This window comes from Lithobates pipiens, unplaced genomic scaffold, assembly GCF_037356315.1.
Source record: "Lithobates pipiens isolate NorthernLeopardFrog02 unplaced genomic scaffold, aLitPip1_a1.2 Scaffold_25, whole genome shotgun sequence".
Classification (NCBI taxonomy): domain Eukaryota; kingdom Metazoa; phylum Chordata; class Amphibia; order Anura; family Ranidae; genus Lithobates; species Lithobates pipiens.
Genome location: NW_027507787.1, coordinates 34,778,995 through 34,797,190, shown reverse-complemented (window position 1 = coordinate 34,797,190; position 18,196 = coordinate 34,778,995). Strand labels below are relative to the sequence as shown.

The 18,196-nt window shown below is 43.0% G+C and overlaps 1 protein-coding gene across 4 annotated transcripts in view; it reads right to left on the bottom strand.

Annotated features, from left to right (window-relative positions):
- The window catches only part of LOC143930192 (solute carrier family 22 member 15-like), a 539,229-nt gene that overhangs the window by 427,032 nt on the left and 94,001 nt on the right, over positions 1-18,196 (bottom strand). For all 4 annotated transcript variants that reach the window (XM_077454241.1, XM_077454242.1, XM_077454243.1 and 1 more), the window contains exon 2: positions 16,978-17,121. In XM_077454241.1, the coding sequence (XP_077310367.1) occupies positions 16,978-17,121 (144 nt within the window). The remainder of the gene's footprint in view (positions 1-16,977; positions 17,122-18,196) is intronic.

Sequence of the window (18,196 nt, the reverse complement as noted above, 5' to 3'; positions counted from 1 at the left end):
AATAATAATATAATTAATTATAGAAGCAGAATGCGGATTCTCACTCCCCGTAGCCAATTTCCCCTGCAGTGTCTACATATGATGGGCAGACAGCTCAATCACAGAAGTTCCTATTCTGCTTTCATTGAAAGCATTTCACCAACTGAGATACCTCAATGGACATTATTATCTCCTAATCACAGACTGTAAATCAAAAAGAGAACCGTTTAAGCCATTTTTTATAGCTGCAGAATAGGATGCAAGAAAGGTAATGGATAGATGGAAGATAGCAATATAAATGGGTCTCTGGAGTGGCTGGCACTATTGTATTGTATTGAATCACACACTACCAACCTGGAATTCTACTTTAATAAAATGCAAGGAGCCTTGGTGTGCATTAACCCACACCAACCAACCAGATTTCACTATTCTACCTGAACTAAAATTACCGGTATCTAAAGTTTAGTTCCACATTTGAGTAAGTGTTTTGTTATACATTTAGAGTAAATGCACTACAATAGGATTGTTTACCCTATTTTTTAACTTTTTTTGACCCCTGTAATATTTTTAAAAATGTGTCCCATTTTTTTAAAACGTGCACGCATGATTTTTGCACAATTGTTATAGATATGTACGGAACTGAAAATTTAAAACAATTCTTTATTAATCAATTTCTGTGCAATGTCCTTTAAATTTACCGAATTAAATAATATAGGGGCAAAAAAAAAAAAAAAAACACACACAATCCTTTGTATATTTGTATCTAATCACACATGCCATCATATTACATAGTTGTTTGTAGATCTAAAGGACATCGTAAAAATGTACTTTGTATAGTATAAAGTCATCCTTTATGCATTCTTCAGACTCTTACATTTTAAGTGGAACACCTGACATACCTATCACCTAGTTTAATAGAATAGTAAAGGGTTGGAAATTATGTGGGTTCTGCTGGCTGTGGCTTTGGTGGAGAGATTTAACCACTTAAGCCCCGGATCAATTTGTAGCCAAAGGACCAAGCCCCTTTTTGAGATTCGGCACTGCGTCACTTTAACTGACAATTGTGCGGTCGTGCGACGTGGCTCCCAAACAAAATTGGTGTCTTTTTCCCACAAATAGAGCTTTCTTTTGGTGGTATTTTATCACCTCGCCGGTTTTTATTTTTTGCGCTATAAAAAAAATTGAGCAACAATTTTGAAACAAATGCAATATTTTTTACTTTTTGCTATAATAAATATCCCCAAAAAATATATAAAAAAAACATTTTTTTTCCTCAGTTTAGGCCAATACATATTCTTCTACATAATTTGGTAAAAAAAAAAAATCGCAATTAGCGTTTATTGATTGGTTTGCACAAAAGTTATAGCGTTTACAAAATAGTGGATAGTTTTGTAAAATTTTTATTAATATTTTTTTTTTACTAGTAATGGCGGCGATCAGCGATTTTTATTGTGACAGCGACATTATGGCAGACACATCAGCCATTTTTGGGACCATTGTCATTTATACATCAATCAGTACTATTTAAGTGCACTGATTCCTGTGTAAATGACATTGGCAGTGAAGGAATTAACCATTAGGGGGCAGTGTAGGTGTTATGTATGACATTATGTGTTTTTTTATTGTAAGGGGCGTGGCCTGGCATGTGACCTCACTGATCGTCTTTCCCTATATTAGGGAACAGACGATCCGTGACAGCCACAGTAGGAAGCACAGGGTGAGGTTTGTTTACACAGACCTCTCCTCCTTCTTCAGCTCTGTGACCTGATCGCGGGACACCATTGTTAAAGAACAATCAACAGATGGAAAAAAAAAAAAAAAGGTGGTTAAACCCTCCTGGGGCCCTGTGTACATAGTAACTGTCTCCATTAAAATATGAATAGTAACTGTTGGATAAAATAAATACTTCTAAAGCACACAGTGGCTACTATACTTTTCTGAGACAGCCTAGTGTGGAATCTGGCTTGTACTGTTGTCAGCTTGTGTTTTTGTGAATGAAAGCTTTTCTCGAGCTGCAATTTTTTTATAGCACAAGCTGCCCCTCTCGCCATGCTGGACTCTGAACTAAATAGAAAGGATGAGGAGACAGCATTGCATTGTACAGCAGAGTTCCACCTGGTAGCTTAGGAGGAGGAGGGAGGGCTGTGCAGGCTTTGTGTGTGCTGTCTTTCATGCCTCATCCCTTCTTAAGCTGTCACAGACAGAAAACTGTCTTTTTTCAGTGCTGTTGGACAGTTAGGCAGGTGGGCGCTATCACCACAACTCAGCAACCCCTGCACAGAATTTAGATGGTGACAAGTGACAAGTGATCAGAATCCCGGGGGGGGGGATTATTGTATATTTCTGACCCAACAAACCTGATAAAATCTAGCAAATTTCCACTGAAGTTGTATATGGTTCTCCCAAGCTACCTTAGCACCCTGACCTGATCATAATAATTCAGTCGTGTACAAAAATGTTCACAGCACCCTGAGTAAGTAGTGCCTGGAAGCAAATTCTTTTTACTTAAAGGAGAAGTTCAGAATAAGGTGTACTTACACAGGACCCCCATACTCATCCCCCACCCCCCTACCCCCGGCCTGCTGACCTGCAGCGTGGCGATCTCCTGTTACGAGCACTGCTATAGCAGCTTCACCACACGGGGCTTAGAAATGGGATATCCCCACGCTCCAGGTCAGCGGGACAGGAGGGCGTGAAGAGGGGGTCCTGTGTAAGTTCACCTTACAGATTTTTCTGTAAGGTGAACATACACTTTAAAGACACTATTAACCTTCATACTTTCATCTTGTCTTAATCCTGACATTGCAAAGATCAATGCAGGGGCTCTGTCTGTAATGTGAGAACTGGCACGCTCGGCATTCAGGGCCGCTAACCTGCACCTACACGCCTGTCACATTAGCTCCAGCTGCTGTGTCTGTGCAGCTGCTACGTTTCACCTGTCCTTTCACGATTAGGGGCAATCAAGTGAATTAGTATATGTATATAGGGGAATCAATCAGCCATGACAATACAAACTGCAGCCACAACTTGTGAGCCTATCAGCACTAGGTAAGGCAAACAAACAACACAGGGAATATAACTACAGTATTACCTAATTTAGACAGCAAAAACATATGAACGTGTGCAATGCCCCCCCCCCCCCCAAAAAAAATATATAAAAACCAGCAGCTGCACATACTGCAGCTGCTAGTTTTTAATAACAGGACACTTACCTGTCCTGGAGTCCAGCGAAAAGGGTAAGGTAAGGGTACCCGGCAGTGTAGCCTTTTGGCTTCACGCTGGGAACCCTATTGCGCATTCACAAGGCCCACTCTTCTCTCCTACTGGCTGAGGCTCCTATAAGTGGGAAAGCATACCTCACAGACAGGTATCCTGTCCCCCCCCCCCCCGAAAGGTGGCAGATGAGCGTAAGTTCCACTATTGGGTGGCACGCCGCTTTAAATGAAACACATCTAATGTATATTGGAGAATTAAAAGGAGAAGTATGGCCATAGGCCATATTTTTACTGTTTCCTTCGTTCTGCGCACTCCCGTGACCCAGATTAAACCGATAGCAGGCTACAAAGCTGGCCCAGCCTTTGCAGGGATCCCGACAATAGTGTCGGACCTGCCCAGATGCCTAAACGGCAGCTGGCTCAGTCTCTCAATGCGCCACTGAAAGCCTGAGCAGCAGCTTCCGCCCCCTTCACAGCCCAGCACTCCACGAAGCGGACCTGAGAACTGAGTTGTCTTTGATCGCTCAGTTGTCAGTGTAGAGGTGGAGAGCTTCAGCATCAGATTGATGCTGTATCCATCTAAATGGGTATGGATGTTCGTTATTTTTATTCCTGTACTACTATTTAAACCACTTCCTGCCTGTCGTATGCAGAATGACGGCCGCAGGGTGGTTCCATTATCCTGACTGGGCATCATATGACGTCCAGCAGGATAAGTTGCTCGCACGTGCCCACACCGCATCTCCAATCTAGGTATAGGGCCTATGACATAGGCTCTTTACCATGTGTTCAATCACAGCTGGTCACATCATAACCAGGAAATGCTGTTTTTATCGGCTTTTCTGCTATTCGCGCTGACAAAGCGCAAGCAGAGGAGAGACGATTAGCGGCTCTCCTGAAATGGGGGGGTTTGCGCTGATAATCAGTGCACTCCCATTAAGGATGCCCACTAGAGCCCACCAGGGATGCCAATCAGTGCCCATCAGTAAGGTCTGTCAGTGCCATCTATTAGTGCCCATCAGTTCCCATCATTGCTGCCTATCAGTGCCCATCAGTGCTGCCTCATCAGTGCTTGTCAGTGAAGGAGAAAACATACTTTACAAAATTTTATAACAGAAACAGAGAAAAAAAATGTTTTCTAAATCTTCAGTCTTTTATTTGTTTAGCAAAAAAATAAAAAATAAACAGTGGTGATCATATACCACGAAAAGAAATCTCTATTTGCGGGAAATAAAAAACATTGTCATTCAAAATGCGACAGCGTTGAAAGTTGAAAATTGGCCTGGGCAAGAAGGGGGTGAAAGTGCCCTGTATTGAAGTGGTTAAGTAAATATGGTTGAACAGCAATTAAGAAAATCATTTGCAATGAGCCCCCATCATGGGCACGGTGTACAGATAGTTAAAACCTTGCTGAATGGCAAGGAACATCTAGACACATCAAGGTCTATATAATAAGAACACAGTGCTCAGGACAACCACTTGAAAGTCTTTTCGATGATTTAAAGACATATTCACAGTCAGCTTTTAGTGCCTGCTTTCAAACACGTTGATACTTTAAACACTGACACATAGTTGGCAAGGTTTACTTTCAATGGATAAGTGCATTTTAAATTTACTTATCCTTTTATGCTCCCCTCTCCTTGCCCAGCACTTTGAACATAGACTATACAAGCTACAGTGCACTTTTCATTGATGTTAATGGAGGCCACGGTGCGCATGCATCAGTACAGCTCAAAGGATTTCTGAAGATTTCACCTCTAGGCTGTGCAGTGTTCAAAAGAACACCCAGTGAGGATCTTTGTACAGAAACATTATAAGTAAATATGACATATGGTCAAAATGCCTAAAGGAAAGGAAGGGCGAAAAGGTTAAATACACTAAAAGTCCACCTAAAGCATATACATCATTAAACTACTTCCATGTGTGATACATTAACCACTTTCAGACCGGACCATTTTGCTGGTAAATGACCAGAGGTCTTTTTACACTTTGGCACTGCGCTGCTTTAACTGGTAATTGCGCGGTCATGCAATGTTGTACCCAAACAAAATTTGCGTCCTTTTCTTCCCACAAATAGAGCTTTCTTTTGATGGTATTTGATTGCCTCTGCGATTTTTATTTTTTGCGATATAAACGTAAAAAGACCGCAAATTTTGAAAAAAAATGATATTTTCTACTTTTTGTTATTAGAAAAATCCAATAAACTCAATTTTAGTCATACATTTAGGCCAAAATGTATTCAGCCACATGTCTTTGGTAAAAAAAAAGTCAATAATTGTATATTTATTGGTTTGCGCAAAAGTTGTCACATCTACAAACTAAGGTACGTTTTCTGGAATTTACGCAGCTTTTAGTTTACGACTGCCTATCTCATTTCTTGAGGTGCTAAAATGGCAGGGCAGTACAAAACCCCCCCAAATGACCCCATTTTGGAAAGTAGACCCCCTAAGGAAATTGATAAGAGGCATGTTGAGCCCATTGAATATTTTATTTTTTTGCCTCAAGCGATTGAATAATGACAAAAAAAAAATTTTTTTTTTTTTTTTTACACAAAGTTGTCACTAAATGATATATTGCTCACACATGCTATGGGCATATGTGAAATGACACCCCAAAATAAATTCTGCTGCTTCTCCTGAGTATGGGGATACCACATATGTGGGACTTTTTGGGAGCCTAGCCGCGTACGGGGCCCCGAAAACCAAGCACCGCCTTCAGGCTTTCTAAGGGCGTAAATTTTTGAGTTCACTTCTCACTACCTATTACAGTTTTGAAGGCCATAAAATGCCAAGATGGCACAAAACCCCCACAAATGACCCCATTTTAGAAAGTAGACACCCCAAGCTATTTGCTGAGAGGCATGTTGAGTTCATGGAATATTTTATATTTTGCCACAAGTTGCGGGAAAATGACAAACTTTTTTTTTTTTTTTTTTTTTTTTAACAAAGTTGACACTAAATGATATATTGCTCATGCATGCCATGGGCATATGTGAAATGACACCCCAAAATAAATTCTGCTGCTTCTCCTGAGTACGGGGATACCACATATGTGGGACTTTTTGGGAGCCTAGCCGCGTACGGGGCCCCGAAAACCAAGCACCGCCTTCAGGCTTTCTAAGGGCGTTACAGTTTTGAAGGCCATAAAATGCCAAGATGGCACAAACCCCCCCCCAAATGACCCCATTTTGGAAAGTAGACACCCCTAAATTTAGGGGTACACTAGTGAGACTAGGTAATAAATGGCGGGTGCCCTGAAACTATAAAAAAATAACTAACCAACCAGCGTCCCCTGTAACAGTTATATGGTGATCACTGGTGAAAGGGTTAACTAGGGGGCAATTAGGGGGCTTTATGCGGTAGTATATGGGGGTCCCTGGCGCTATAAAAAGCTGCAGCGAACCTAAATACCTACCTGCCTAACTAGCGTCACCTGTGACACTAATACAGCGATCAGAAAAACGATCGCTTATTAGGCTGGGTTCACACTGGAGCGATGCGGGAACGCCACGAATGCGCGGCGGGTTCCCGCATCGCATGCCTCCCGGCGGCAGTTCACACTGCCCTATGCGAACTGCTGGGAGTGTCAGTGAAATGTTACTGACACCCCCAGATCAGTTCGCATATCGCAGTGCGATCTGCAAACTCGGATCGCATGGTGTGAACACCCATGCGATCCGATTCTGCTGCGGGCCAAAAAAAGGGTCCCGTGCGAATTTGCGGCGGGTGCGGCGAATGGCTGAACTCGAATCGCACAGAGATCGGATGTGATTTGCACTGCAGTGCGGTGCGAATCACATCCGTTCTCATAAACCGCTGCAATGTGAACCCAGCCTTAGTGACACTGGCGACGGGGGGTGATCACGGGGTTAAACCTTTATTGGGGGGGTTAGGGGGGTACCTTAGAACTAAAGGGGGCTAACCCTAACTGCCCTAACAGTTATTAGTCACAAATGACACCCGCCGGGTGATCAGGGGGTTAAACCTTTATTAGGTAATAAATGGCGGGTGCCCTGAAACTATAAAAAAATAACTAACCAACCAGCGTCACCTGTAACAGTTATATGGTGATCACTGGTGAAAGGGTTAACTAGGGGGCAATCAGGGGGCTTTATGCGGTAGTATATGGGGGTCCCTGGCGCTATAAAAAGCTGCGGCGAACCTAAATACCTACCTGCCTAACTAGCGTCACCTGTGACACTAATACGGCGATCAGAAAAATGATCGCTTTTTAGGCTGGGTTCACACTGGAGCGATGCGGAAACGCCGCGAATCCGCGGCGGGTTCCCGCATCGCATGCCTCCCGGCGGCAGTTCACACTGCCCTATGCGAACTGCTGGGAGTGTCAGTGAAATGTTACTGACACCCCCAGATCAGTTCGCATATCGCAGTGCGATCTGCAAACTCGGATCGCATGGTGTGAACACCCATGCGATCCGATTCTGCTGCGAGCCAAAAAAAGGGTCCCGTGCGAATTTGCGGCGGGTGCGGCGGGTGTGGCGGGTGCGGCGGGTGCGGCGAATGGCTGAACTCGAATCGCACAGAGATCGGATGTGATTTGCACTGCAGTGCGGTGCGAATCACATTTGTTCTCATAAACCGCTGCAATGTGAACCCAGCCTTAGTGACACTGGCGACGGGGGGTGATCACGGGGTTAAACCTTTATTGGGGGGGTTAGGGGGGTACATTAGAACTAAAGGGGGCTAACTCTAACTGCCCTAACAGTTATTACAGTCACAAATGACACCAATGCAAAAAAAAAAAAAAAAAAATGACATTGGTGTCACTGTGACTGGGGGGCAGGGGTAATTGGGGGGGTGATCGGGGGGTAAAGGGGGGGTGTGAGTGTGCCTGGCATGTTCTACTGTGTGTGTAGAGTGTTGGTGCAACTCACCGATCCGCTCTCCTCCGTGTCGGAACGAAAAATACCGACACGGAGGAGAGAATACATCACTTCCTCTCCTGTGTTTACATTACAGGAGAGGAAGTGATGTCACCGGGGATTTCTATTCGTCGGGAGCGATCGCGAGGGGGTGGCCATGAATGAATGGCCGCCCCCTCGTCCCGGATCGCTCCCGGACGAAAACCGACCGCCGCAGGCACCGGGCGGGGGCCCGATCGGGCCCCCGACCCGCGGGAGGCAAGGGACGTACATGTATGTCCTTATGCCTGCCCGTGCCATTCTACCGACGTACATCGGCGTGCGGCGGTCGGCAACTGGTTAAAAACAATAGCAACATCCATATAAACTGTTCAGCACATGTGGTGTATCTATGATTTTTTTTTTCTAAGGCAGGAAGGAGAACTTACACTTGAACTGTCACTTAGCGTGTTCCTTCTTAAGATTTATGGAAGTAATAGATTGTGAGATGTAATATCAGCTCTGAATATTTCTAACAAGGCAGAGACAACATAACCTGTGGCATACTACAGGCTTGATTCATCAAGCTGCAATATCACTTGTCTCTGCTAAGAGCGCCATATCCACAAATATTATCACATGTCACAATATTGCTCGCTTCACTAAAGATGAAAAACTTGTATTCATTATTAAATGGATGGAAATGTTCCCTTGTGATTTCAACACCCTCTTCACAAAAATAGGATTCTTATAACAGCTTACCTGTAAAATCCTTTTCTTGGAGTACATCACAGGACACAAAGCCATAGTAGTTACTATGTGGGTTATAGGCCACCTTTGGGTGATGGACACTGGCACACCCTAGACAGGAAGTTTAGCTCCCTATATAACTCATTCCCTTACTGGGAGTACCTCAGTTTTGTAGCAAAGCAATACACGTGTAATCAGAAAGAGGGGAGGGACCTCTGCGCCACGTGATGTACTCCAAGAAAAGTATTTTACAAGTTAGCTGTTATAAAAATCCTATTTTCTTTATCGTACATTACAGGACACAGCGCCATAGTAGTTACTATGTGCGATGTCCCAGAGCAATGCCAACTGAGGGAAGGGAAACAACAAAAATAGGGCACCATGAGACCAGAGGACTTATACTGCTGCCTGCAGCACACTGCGCCCAAAGGTCATATCCTCATGCCTTTTTACATCAAACTGATAGAATCTGGTAAATGTATGGACTGAAGACCAAGTTGTGGCCTTGCAGATTTGAGCCATGGAGGCTTGGTGATGCACTGCCCATGAAGCACTAACAGCCCTGGTGGAGTGCATTTTAATTTGAGAGGGTGGAATCTTCCTCTTCAAACCATAAGCTTGAGCAATTACTTGCAAAATCCATTTAGTAGATCCAATAGTAGATTTTGATGCTGCCTGTCCTTTAGGACCTTCAGGCAACACAAACAAAACATCAGTTTTTCGAATCTGAACAGTCGCCTTCAAGTAGACTTTGACTGCTCTCACCATATCAAGAGAATGTAGTGATTATTCTAGAACAGGGTTCTGGAAAAAATTAAGGCATAACAATATCCTGGTTTAGATGAAAACCTTTGCATTCACAGCAAAGAATTTATTTGCAGTTTGCACAGCAGCTAAATAATTGCATGCACAGCAAATAATTTGTTTGCGTAGTTTGCACAGTAGCAATTTGCACAGCAGCTAAATAACTGCATGCACAGCAGCAATTTGCATTAGGATTCACCATTAGTATTGGTATAATTATTGATTTATTGCACTTTATCTATGAGGTAGAATACATATCAAACAAGGATATTCCATCTTTGTAGTAATATATGATATATAGTTTGCGCTGATCACCTTTTTTTATTTATTTAGATGAAAACCTGACACTACCTTCCGATAGAAAGTTAGGATGAGGACGCAATACTACCCTATCCCTGTGAATAATTAAATATGGCTCTTTACAAGAAAGAGCAGCCAACTCTGATACCCTTCTTGCAGAAGATATGGCTACCAGAAAAATGAGTTTCCTTGTCAAAAGGATCAAGGGAATATGTCGTATTAGCTAAAAAAGGTAAGTAACTAAATTCGGGTCCCAAGGGTTCAGGGGTGACCTAACCGGTGGATTAAGCCACAATACCCCCTGTATAAAGTTACGGACCACAGAATGTGAAGCAAGTGGTTGAAATAATACCGATAAGGCCGAGACCTGGCCTTTGATAGTACTCAAGGCCAGCTTTATCTCTAACCCCATTTGCAGAAAGTCAAGGATTCTACTGATGACATATTTCCTGAGGTGCCAACCTCTGGATTCACACCAGGAAACATATGCCTTCCAGACTCTATAATTACATTAATCAAGATAGATACCACTGAACCTGACAGCCCACGCTTCTTCAGAATGTGGGTCTCAATAGCCAAACCGTTAAATTTAGCGTTTGCAAGGTAGGATGGCATACCGGGACCTTGGGAGAGTAGGTCTGGACATGGTGGTATGGTCCGTGGGTCCCCTACCACCATCCTTATGATCTCTGCATACCAAGATCTTCTGGGCCAACCCAGGGCCACAAAAATCACCAACTTCCCTTCCTGCTTGATCCTGCGACAAAGTCGTGGAAGCAGCAGAATCGGAGGGAATGCATAAATCAGTGAGAACTGATTCCACGAGATCAACAAGGCATCTGTTCCGCATGCTAGCAGATCCCTTGTTTTTGACACAAAGTTGTCGATCTTCTTGTTGAACCTGGACGCAAACAGATCTATGTCCTGGGTCCCCCATCTTCGGCATATTGCCAGGAAGATCTCAGGGTGAAGGGACCATTCTCCCAGGAACTGCTGGCGACTCAAATAGTCCGCCTGCCAATTTTCTATCCCTGGAATGAAGACTGCCGATAGGCAAGGTACATGGTTTTCTGCCCAAGTTAGGATATGATTCACTCCTTTTCACTTGGTGATTGATATAAGCCACAGCTGTGGCATTGTCATATTGGATCCTGACAGGACAATTACGTAACTTGAACGTCCAGGCCCTCAGGGCCAGGTACGCTACCCAAATCTCTAGAATGTTGATTGTCAAGGCCATTTCTGATTTGGACCATTTCCCTTGGACAGTCACCTCTTCCAGGACTGCTCCCCAACCCGAAAGGCTGGCATCTAGTACCACCTTCCAGCTAACTGGAAGGAAGGATGTTCCCTTCTTGGCAGATTCTTGGTTATCAACCACCAACTGAGGCTCTGGCACACCTTTGGAGACAGACACATTGGGAAATCTAAAGCTTGGACCTTCTTGTTCCAAGCTAATAGGATACTGTTTTGCAGCAGCCTCAAATTAAACTGAGCATAAGGAACAGCCTCGAATGAAGCCACCATCTTTCCCAACAACCTCATGCAAAGCTGAATAGAAGGATTCTTTTTTCCTTTAACCACCTGAATCAGTTCCTTTATGGCACCGATCTTTGCCTGGGGCAAGAATACCTTTTTCTGGGCTGTATCTATGATAAGACCCAAGTATTCTAATCTCCTTGATTGTTTTAAGGAAGATTTCTCTAGGTTGAGAATCCAGCCTAGGTATGCCAGGTAGTTGACTGTGGTGACCATACTTTGGTTTTAACGGGCTACTGACTGGTCTATCAAGAGCAGATCATCTAGGTAAGCTATAATCGTTATACTTTGGGCCCTTAATCTGGCTAGAGGAGGAACTAGTACCTTTGTAAACACTCAAGGTGCAGTAGTTAGCCCGAAAAGGCAAAGCTACAAACTGAAAATGAAGATTTTCTACCTCGAAAAGTATTTCTGGTGAGAGGGGAAAATAGGCACATGGAGGTGTCAATTGACGCCAGAAGTTCTCCTCCTTGTAGGGTGGAGACTACTGATCGGATTGACTCCATGCAAAAAGAGCGGATATTCAGGAACCGGTTTAGATCTTTGAGATCTAGAATGGGTCTGACATCTCCATTTGGTTTTGGCACCGTGAAAAGGTTTGAATAAAACCCCAATCCCTGCTCTTGCATGGGGACCACCAAGATCACTTTTTGAGACAAAAGAAGGTCCAATGCTTGAAAGAGAGACTTCTTTTTCTCTGGATCCTTGGGAACATTTCATCTGAGAAAACGAGGAGACGGGGACTCTCGTAATTATAGCTTGTACCCTAGAGCTATTGAGGAAGTCACCCACTTGTTTCTACACTCTTCCTGCGAGACCCTTGAGAACTGCATGAGTCTTCCCCCCACTCGAGCGAGTGGGGGTGCCCCTTCATAAGGAGGCTTTAGTATTTTGTTTTGTAGGCTTCCTCCCCCAGGACTTATTTTGTCCCTGGGGTTGACCCTGAGGTTTACCTCTTAAACCTGATGGCGGAGGCCGTAGTGACTGCCTAGAGGCTCATGCCCCTGGCACTGGAGAAGGAGCTTGTTTACATGAAATACATTTACTCCTTTTCCTAACTGGCAAAAAAGTACTCTTTCCGCTAGAATATTTTTGGATGTATTTATCCAAATCATCCCCAAACAGTCGTTCACAGCGGAAAGGAAAACTAGGCAGCAGCTTTTTGCAAGGCGCTTCGGCTGACCAATATTTCAACTATAGTATTCTATGCATATGTACCAGGTCAAGCGTAAGGCGCAAGGCCTGAAGAACAGAATCTCTCATAGTGTCTATTGCAAAGCATAAAGGCACCTGGTAGCTTGGCTAAATCCTGGGCCTTCTGATCAGGGATAACCTTGAGCACCTGCTTAAACTGGTCTTTCAAGGATTGACATACAGTCAGGTCCATAAGTATTGGGACATCGACACAATTCTAATCTTTTTTGGCTCTATACACCACCACAATGGATTTGAAATGAAACCAACAAGATGTGCTTTAACTGCAGCCTTTCAGATTTAATTTGAGGCTATTTTTGAGGTGTGGGAATTACAACAGTTTGTATATGTGCCTCCCACTTTTTAAGGGACCAAAAGTAATGGGACAGATTAACAATCATCCATCAAACTTTCACTTTTTAATACTTGGTTGCAAATCCTTTACAGTCAATTACAGCCTGAAGTCTGGAACGCATAGACATCACCAGACACTGGGTTTCATCCCTGGTGACGCTCTGCCAGGCCTTTACTGCAACTGTCTTCAGTCCCTGCTTGTTCTTGAGGCATTTTCCCTTCAGTTTTGTCTTCAGAAAATAAAATGCATGCTCAATCGGATTCAAGTCAGGTGATTTTTTAATTTACATACTGCGATCAGTGCAGTACAGAGTCAGCATATTACTTGTGTGGTGATGATCAGGAATACTGACTGGTGACTGTCATCAGAGCAGTTCAAGGTCACCATAGCTACACTGAGTGATCAGTTTTTTACACTTTTATTGCTTATACAGTAATGATCACTGTAAAAGCAAAACTTTTAGCTGTCACGAATGGGTTGACATTTGTGAACAGCTTCCTTATGGTTGTTATCTGTGATTGGCTACAGATCATCACATGGTGCAGGTGGCCAGGTACCATGTAATTGCTTTGGGCCAATCACAGATCGCAGCCATAAGCAAACTGTTCATGAATTGAAAGCCATTCATGACAGTTTGTTTACATCGTTATCATGTGATCACTATGACCAATCATAGCGACCACAACTGGAGTATCCAAAAGTACAAGGTGCTCATTGCTAAAAGGCTAAAACACAACCGAATAACATTCACACAGTAAAGTACCAAAAAATGAAGACTAGACTTTTAAAAAAAATGTTATGACAGCTGAAAACCTGTGGCATGTTAACTAAGGCCCTTTTCACACTTGTGTGACTTGTCCTTCGACTTGGGACTTCAAAGTCGCATGACAAGTCATACTCCATGATTTTCAATGACTACCATTCATATCTGAGCGACTTCAAAGTAGTGTACTACTTTGGTCTGACTTGGAGGCGACTTAAGGGCCCTAGACCTCAACATTATACAGGCATTGCTTCAAGTCGCATCAAAATCGCATCAATTTTGTGTCAAAGTCATGACTTTCAGGTTGCACAAGCGTGAAAGGGGCCTAATGGACACAGGGCATCAATTGGGGTCAGAAACCCAGGGGCGTAGATAAGGGGATACCACCAGTCCTCCTGTATGATGCCTGGGCTAACAGGGGGGGCTCAGGTAGCGGGGTGAATTTTATGTGGATACGGAGGGTGATCGGTGCAGCAGTGGAAGCAATTACTGGGACCAATCCTCTGTATGGCTCTCTCTGCAGCAGCTGAAAGCTGGCTTCTCTCCCTCCCATTGGCTTAGCTGCTGCAGAGAGAGCCATAAAAAAGGATCAGTTTCAGAAATTACTCCCCCACCACACTGATCACCCTTCCTGTGCACCATCCATTTCCTCATGCTGCTTAGGGCCTCCTGTGTGCCACCCCCCAACTCTTCCCAGTGCTGTTGGCTTCCCTCCTTTGGTAAATATGTCATATTTACCACTCCTTTCTTTCCTTAATGAACGCAATGAGTGATTGGTAGCAATCACTGACTGTGTTCATTTATAACTGAAGCATTGGCTGTATGGGACCCTGTGTCAGGTTATCTGTATGAGGCCCCAAGGTTTCTAACAGCAGCCCTGCAGACACCAGCAAGGTGGGGGGGGGGGGGGGTTATACTGGTGAGGGTTGCCATTACTAAGAATGAACCGGTTGGATCTTTTCAGGTTAAAATTAGCTGCGAGTTCCTGGATGGTACTTTTTTCAAGCAGCGGTACAGATTAAATTCAGTAGAATTCAAGTAAAAACTGATCTCTGATGGAGGACAATGCTCCATTATATCCATCCAAGTATTCAACTGCTTGCCTATCTAGCAAAGGCCTCAAAGATAATGGATTAGTGACCTGGCCCCATTCCTCACTGGACTTAAATTCTATTATGATATTATGGGGCCTTCCCAATAGTAACGTTTATACTAAGGGAGGGAGATACACCTCTTTGAACAGCATTTGGGAGGCTTTTTAGTAAAAGTTCATCAGGAAAATGAAATAAAAAAAATAAAAAAACACGGGCAGACTGAGGATTGGAGGCTAAAGGCACTGCAACGGTGGGTGGAATTTGGTCATTTATATACAGTATTTAGTGATTGTGACTGTCACCAAACAGGTGTGGAATTAATCATTTAAGACACAAGAATCAGGAATATTCACCTGCAGAATATGTCAGATTAACTGTTTTAAAAGTATTGTATGCCTTGTAACACATGAGAGTAAATGAGTGTGTAAAAAAGAAAAAAAAAAGGCAATTGAGTTGCTTAAAACCTCCACACACAGTTACTGCGCAGACCTATATTTTCCCCAAAAATTTTACACATACGTATTTCATGTAAAATACAATTTTGAATTTACTAAAAACATAATAGCATTTGCCCAATTATTTCAACAAAAATGTATAATATTATTTATTGTTTTATACATTCACAACAAAAATAAAAAAAAAATGTAAAATGATTACTCCAAAAATATTACGAGGTCTATTTAAAAATATTTTCATACAAGATTCCTATAACTTTCACACGCGATTCATACATCTTTCTATTCAGATTCATTTGAAAAAAAATTGTGAAACACAAATGAAAATTGTACAAATCCAATGTGAAAACATTTCTAAATAGACCCTTAAAGAGGAAGTAAACCCTGATGAGTTTACTTCCTCTTTGATTCCCTGCAAAGGTAAAGCATAATGGACTGCTATGCATCGCATAGTAGTCCATTATGTGTCACTTACCTGACACAGGAGCCAGCGATATCACCGCTGTCCCCTGTAGTTCCGAGCGTCCATCTTCTTGGTGGGTCTCCGTGGGTCTCGCTGTGATTCGCCGGAGCAGCGATGACGTCACTCCCACGCATGCGCACGGGAGCCAACACTCGCGGCATATCGCCGCGATCTGCGGCTTACCCAGTGCGCCTGCGCACCGTTGTCTACGACGCGTGCGCCATAGACAGTGGTGGCTGTCTTCAGGTAAATATCTCCTAAACCGTATAGGTTTAGGCGATTTTTCTTGGACCTACAGGAAAGCCTTAATCTAGGCTTACCTGTAGGTCAAAGTGGTTTGTAAGGGTTTACAACCACTTTAAAGAGGTGTTCCCATTAAAAAAAAATAAAAAATAAAAATTTTAAAAAGTCAGCAGCTACAAATACTACAGCTGCTGACTTTTAATAAATTGGACGTTTACCTGTCCCAGGGTCCAGTGATGCGGGGGATCGAATCCCCGCCCGTCTCCCACTCCATTCGGCAGCGTCGGCATTGTAACTATGGGCACCCAGCTGTGGCCTCACAGCCGGGCACCTACTGCGCATGCGCGAGTGGTACTGCGCATGCGCAAGTGGCACCGCGCACTGTGATTGGCCGCGCAATTATCTGGGACCGGTCACGTGTCCCAGATGATTGACAAGAGGGAGGGGGCAGAGCTGCACCAAAGTGAGGTCAAGAGCCCAGGCACTGAAGGAGGCAGATTACGAAGGACCCCCTAGCAACCGCCATTTAGAGGTGAGTAAAAAAAAAAATCCAAATTTTATTTTTATTTTTTTTAAGGCACATTCATGCATTTTTTTTGGGGGGGGGGGGGGGTGGAACACCACTTTAAGCCAAATGAAAACGTATTTTGGTGCTTAATCTCTTTTTCTGCTTAATCTTTACTTAATGAAACCCTATATTAGAAAAATGTTGCAGGATGCAAATAACCAAACACTATAATGTGGCTATGGTAAGTGTACGATAGATTACAGTACATAAAACAGGGTTGAATGTAGAGTTTTCCTTTAGCACTGATGTAGGTTAAACAAAGGGACACAGACACAATACTAGCTCATACAGTACATTTACCTTTTAACAAAATGATAAGGCTAAGAAATTAACAATTTAGAAATTACATTTCTTATCTGCTATGCTCCCTTCAAGCATTCAAAATGATACTTGCCTCAGATACTATGGAGGTGAAGTTGTTTGCATATCGGACATGCTTGATAAAGTCTTCATCACTGAGACCTTCTTCCTTTTCAATCTGATATTCTGGTACAGCACCCACAATGACAATCAGCATCGACTGAAAAGCCACATACACCTAACAGCAGCAACAAAACAAAATCATCAGTTAAAAAAGGGACAATATAATTTATCAACTTTATTAAAAAAACTATTAATATAACTTTTATAAAGCTTAGGTATGGGAGTTTTTTTTTAATTCTTTATTTATTGATTTATTTTCCTTACATACAGTTGAATTTTTCCACATTTTGTCGTGTTACAACCAAAAAACGTAATGTATTTTTTTGTGATTTTATGTGATAGACAACACAAAGTGGCACATCATTTTGAGGTAAAAAGGAAAATGATAAATGGTTTTCCAAATTTTTTACAAATAAAATATCTGAAAAGTGTGGCATGTATTTATATTCAGCCTCCTTTACATTGATACCCCTAAGATCTAGTGGAAGAATTGCCTTCAGAAGTCATCTAATTAGAAAAACAGAGGCCACCTGTGTGCAATTTAATCTCAGTAGAAATACAGCTGTTCTGTGAAGCCCTCAGAGGTTTGTGAAAGAACCTTAATGAAAAAAACAGCATCATGAAGGGCAAGGAATACACCAGACAGATAAGGGATACGTTTGTGGAGAAGTTTAATGCAGGGATAGGTTATAAAAGAATATCCCAAGCTTTGAACATCTACGGAGCACTGTTCAATCCATCATCCGAAAAGGGAAAGACTATGGCACAACTGCAAACCTACCAAGACATGGCCGTCCAGCTAAATGGCCAGGCTAGGCAAGGAGAGCATTAATCAGAGAAGCAGCCAAGAGGCCCATGGTAACTCTGGAGGAGCTGCACAGATCCACAGCTCAGGTTGGAGAATCTATCCACATTACAACTATTAGTCATACACGCCACAAATATGGCCTTTATGGAACTGTGCCAAGAAGAAAGCCATTGTTGAAAGAAAGCCATAAGCAGTCCCGTTTTCAGTTTGCGAGGAGCCATGTGGGGTACACAGGAAACACAGGGAAGAAGATGCTCTGGTCAGATGAGACCAAAGTTAAACTTGTTGGCCTAAAACTAAAACGCTATGTGTGGCAGCAAACTGCACATCACCCTAAACACACCATCCCCACCTTGAAACATGGTGGTGGCAGCATCATATT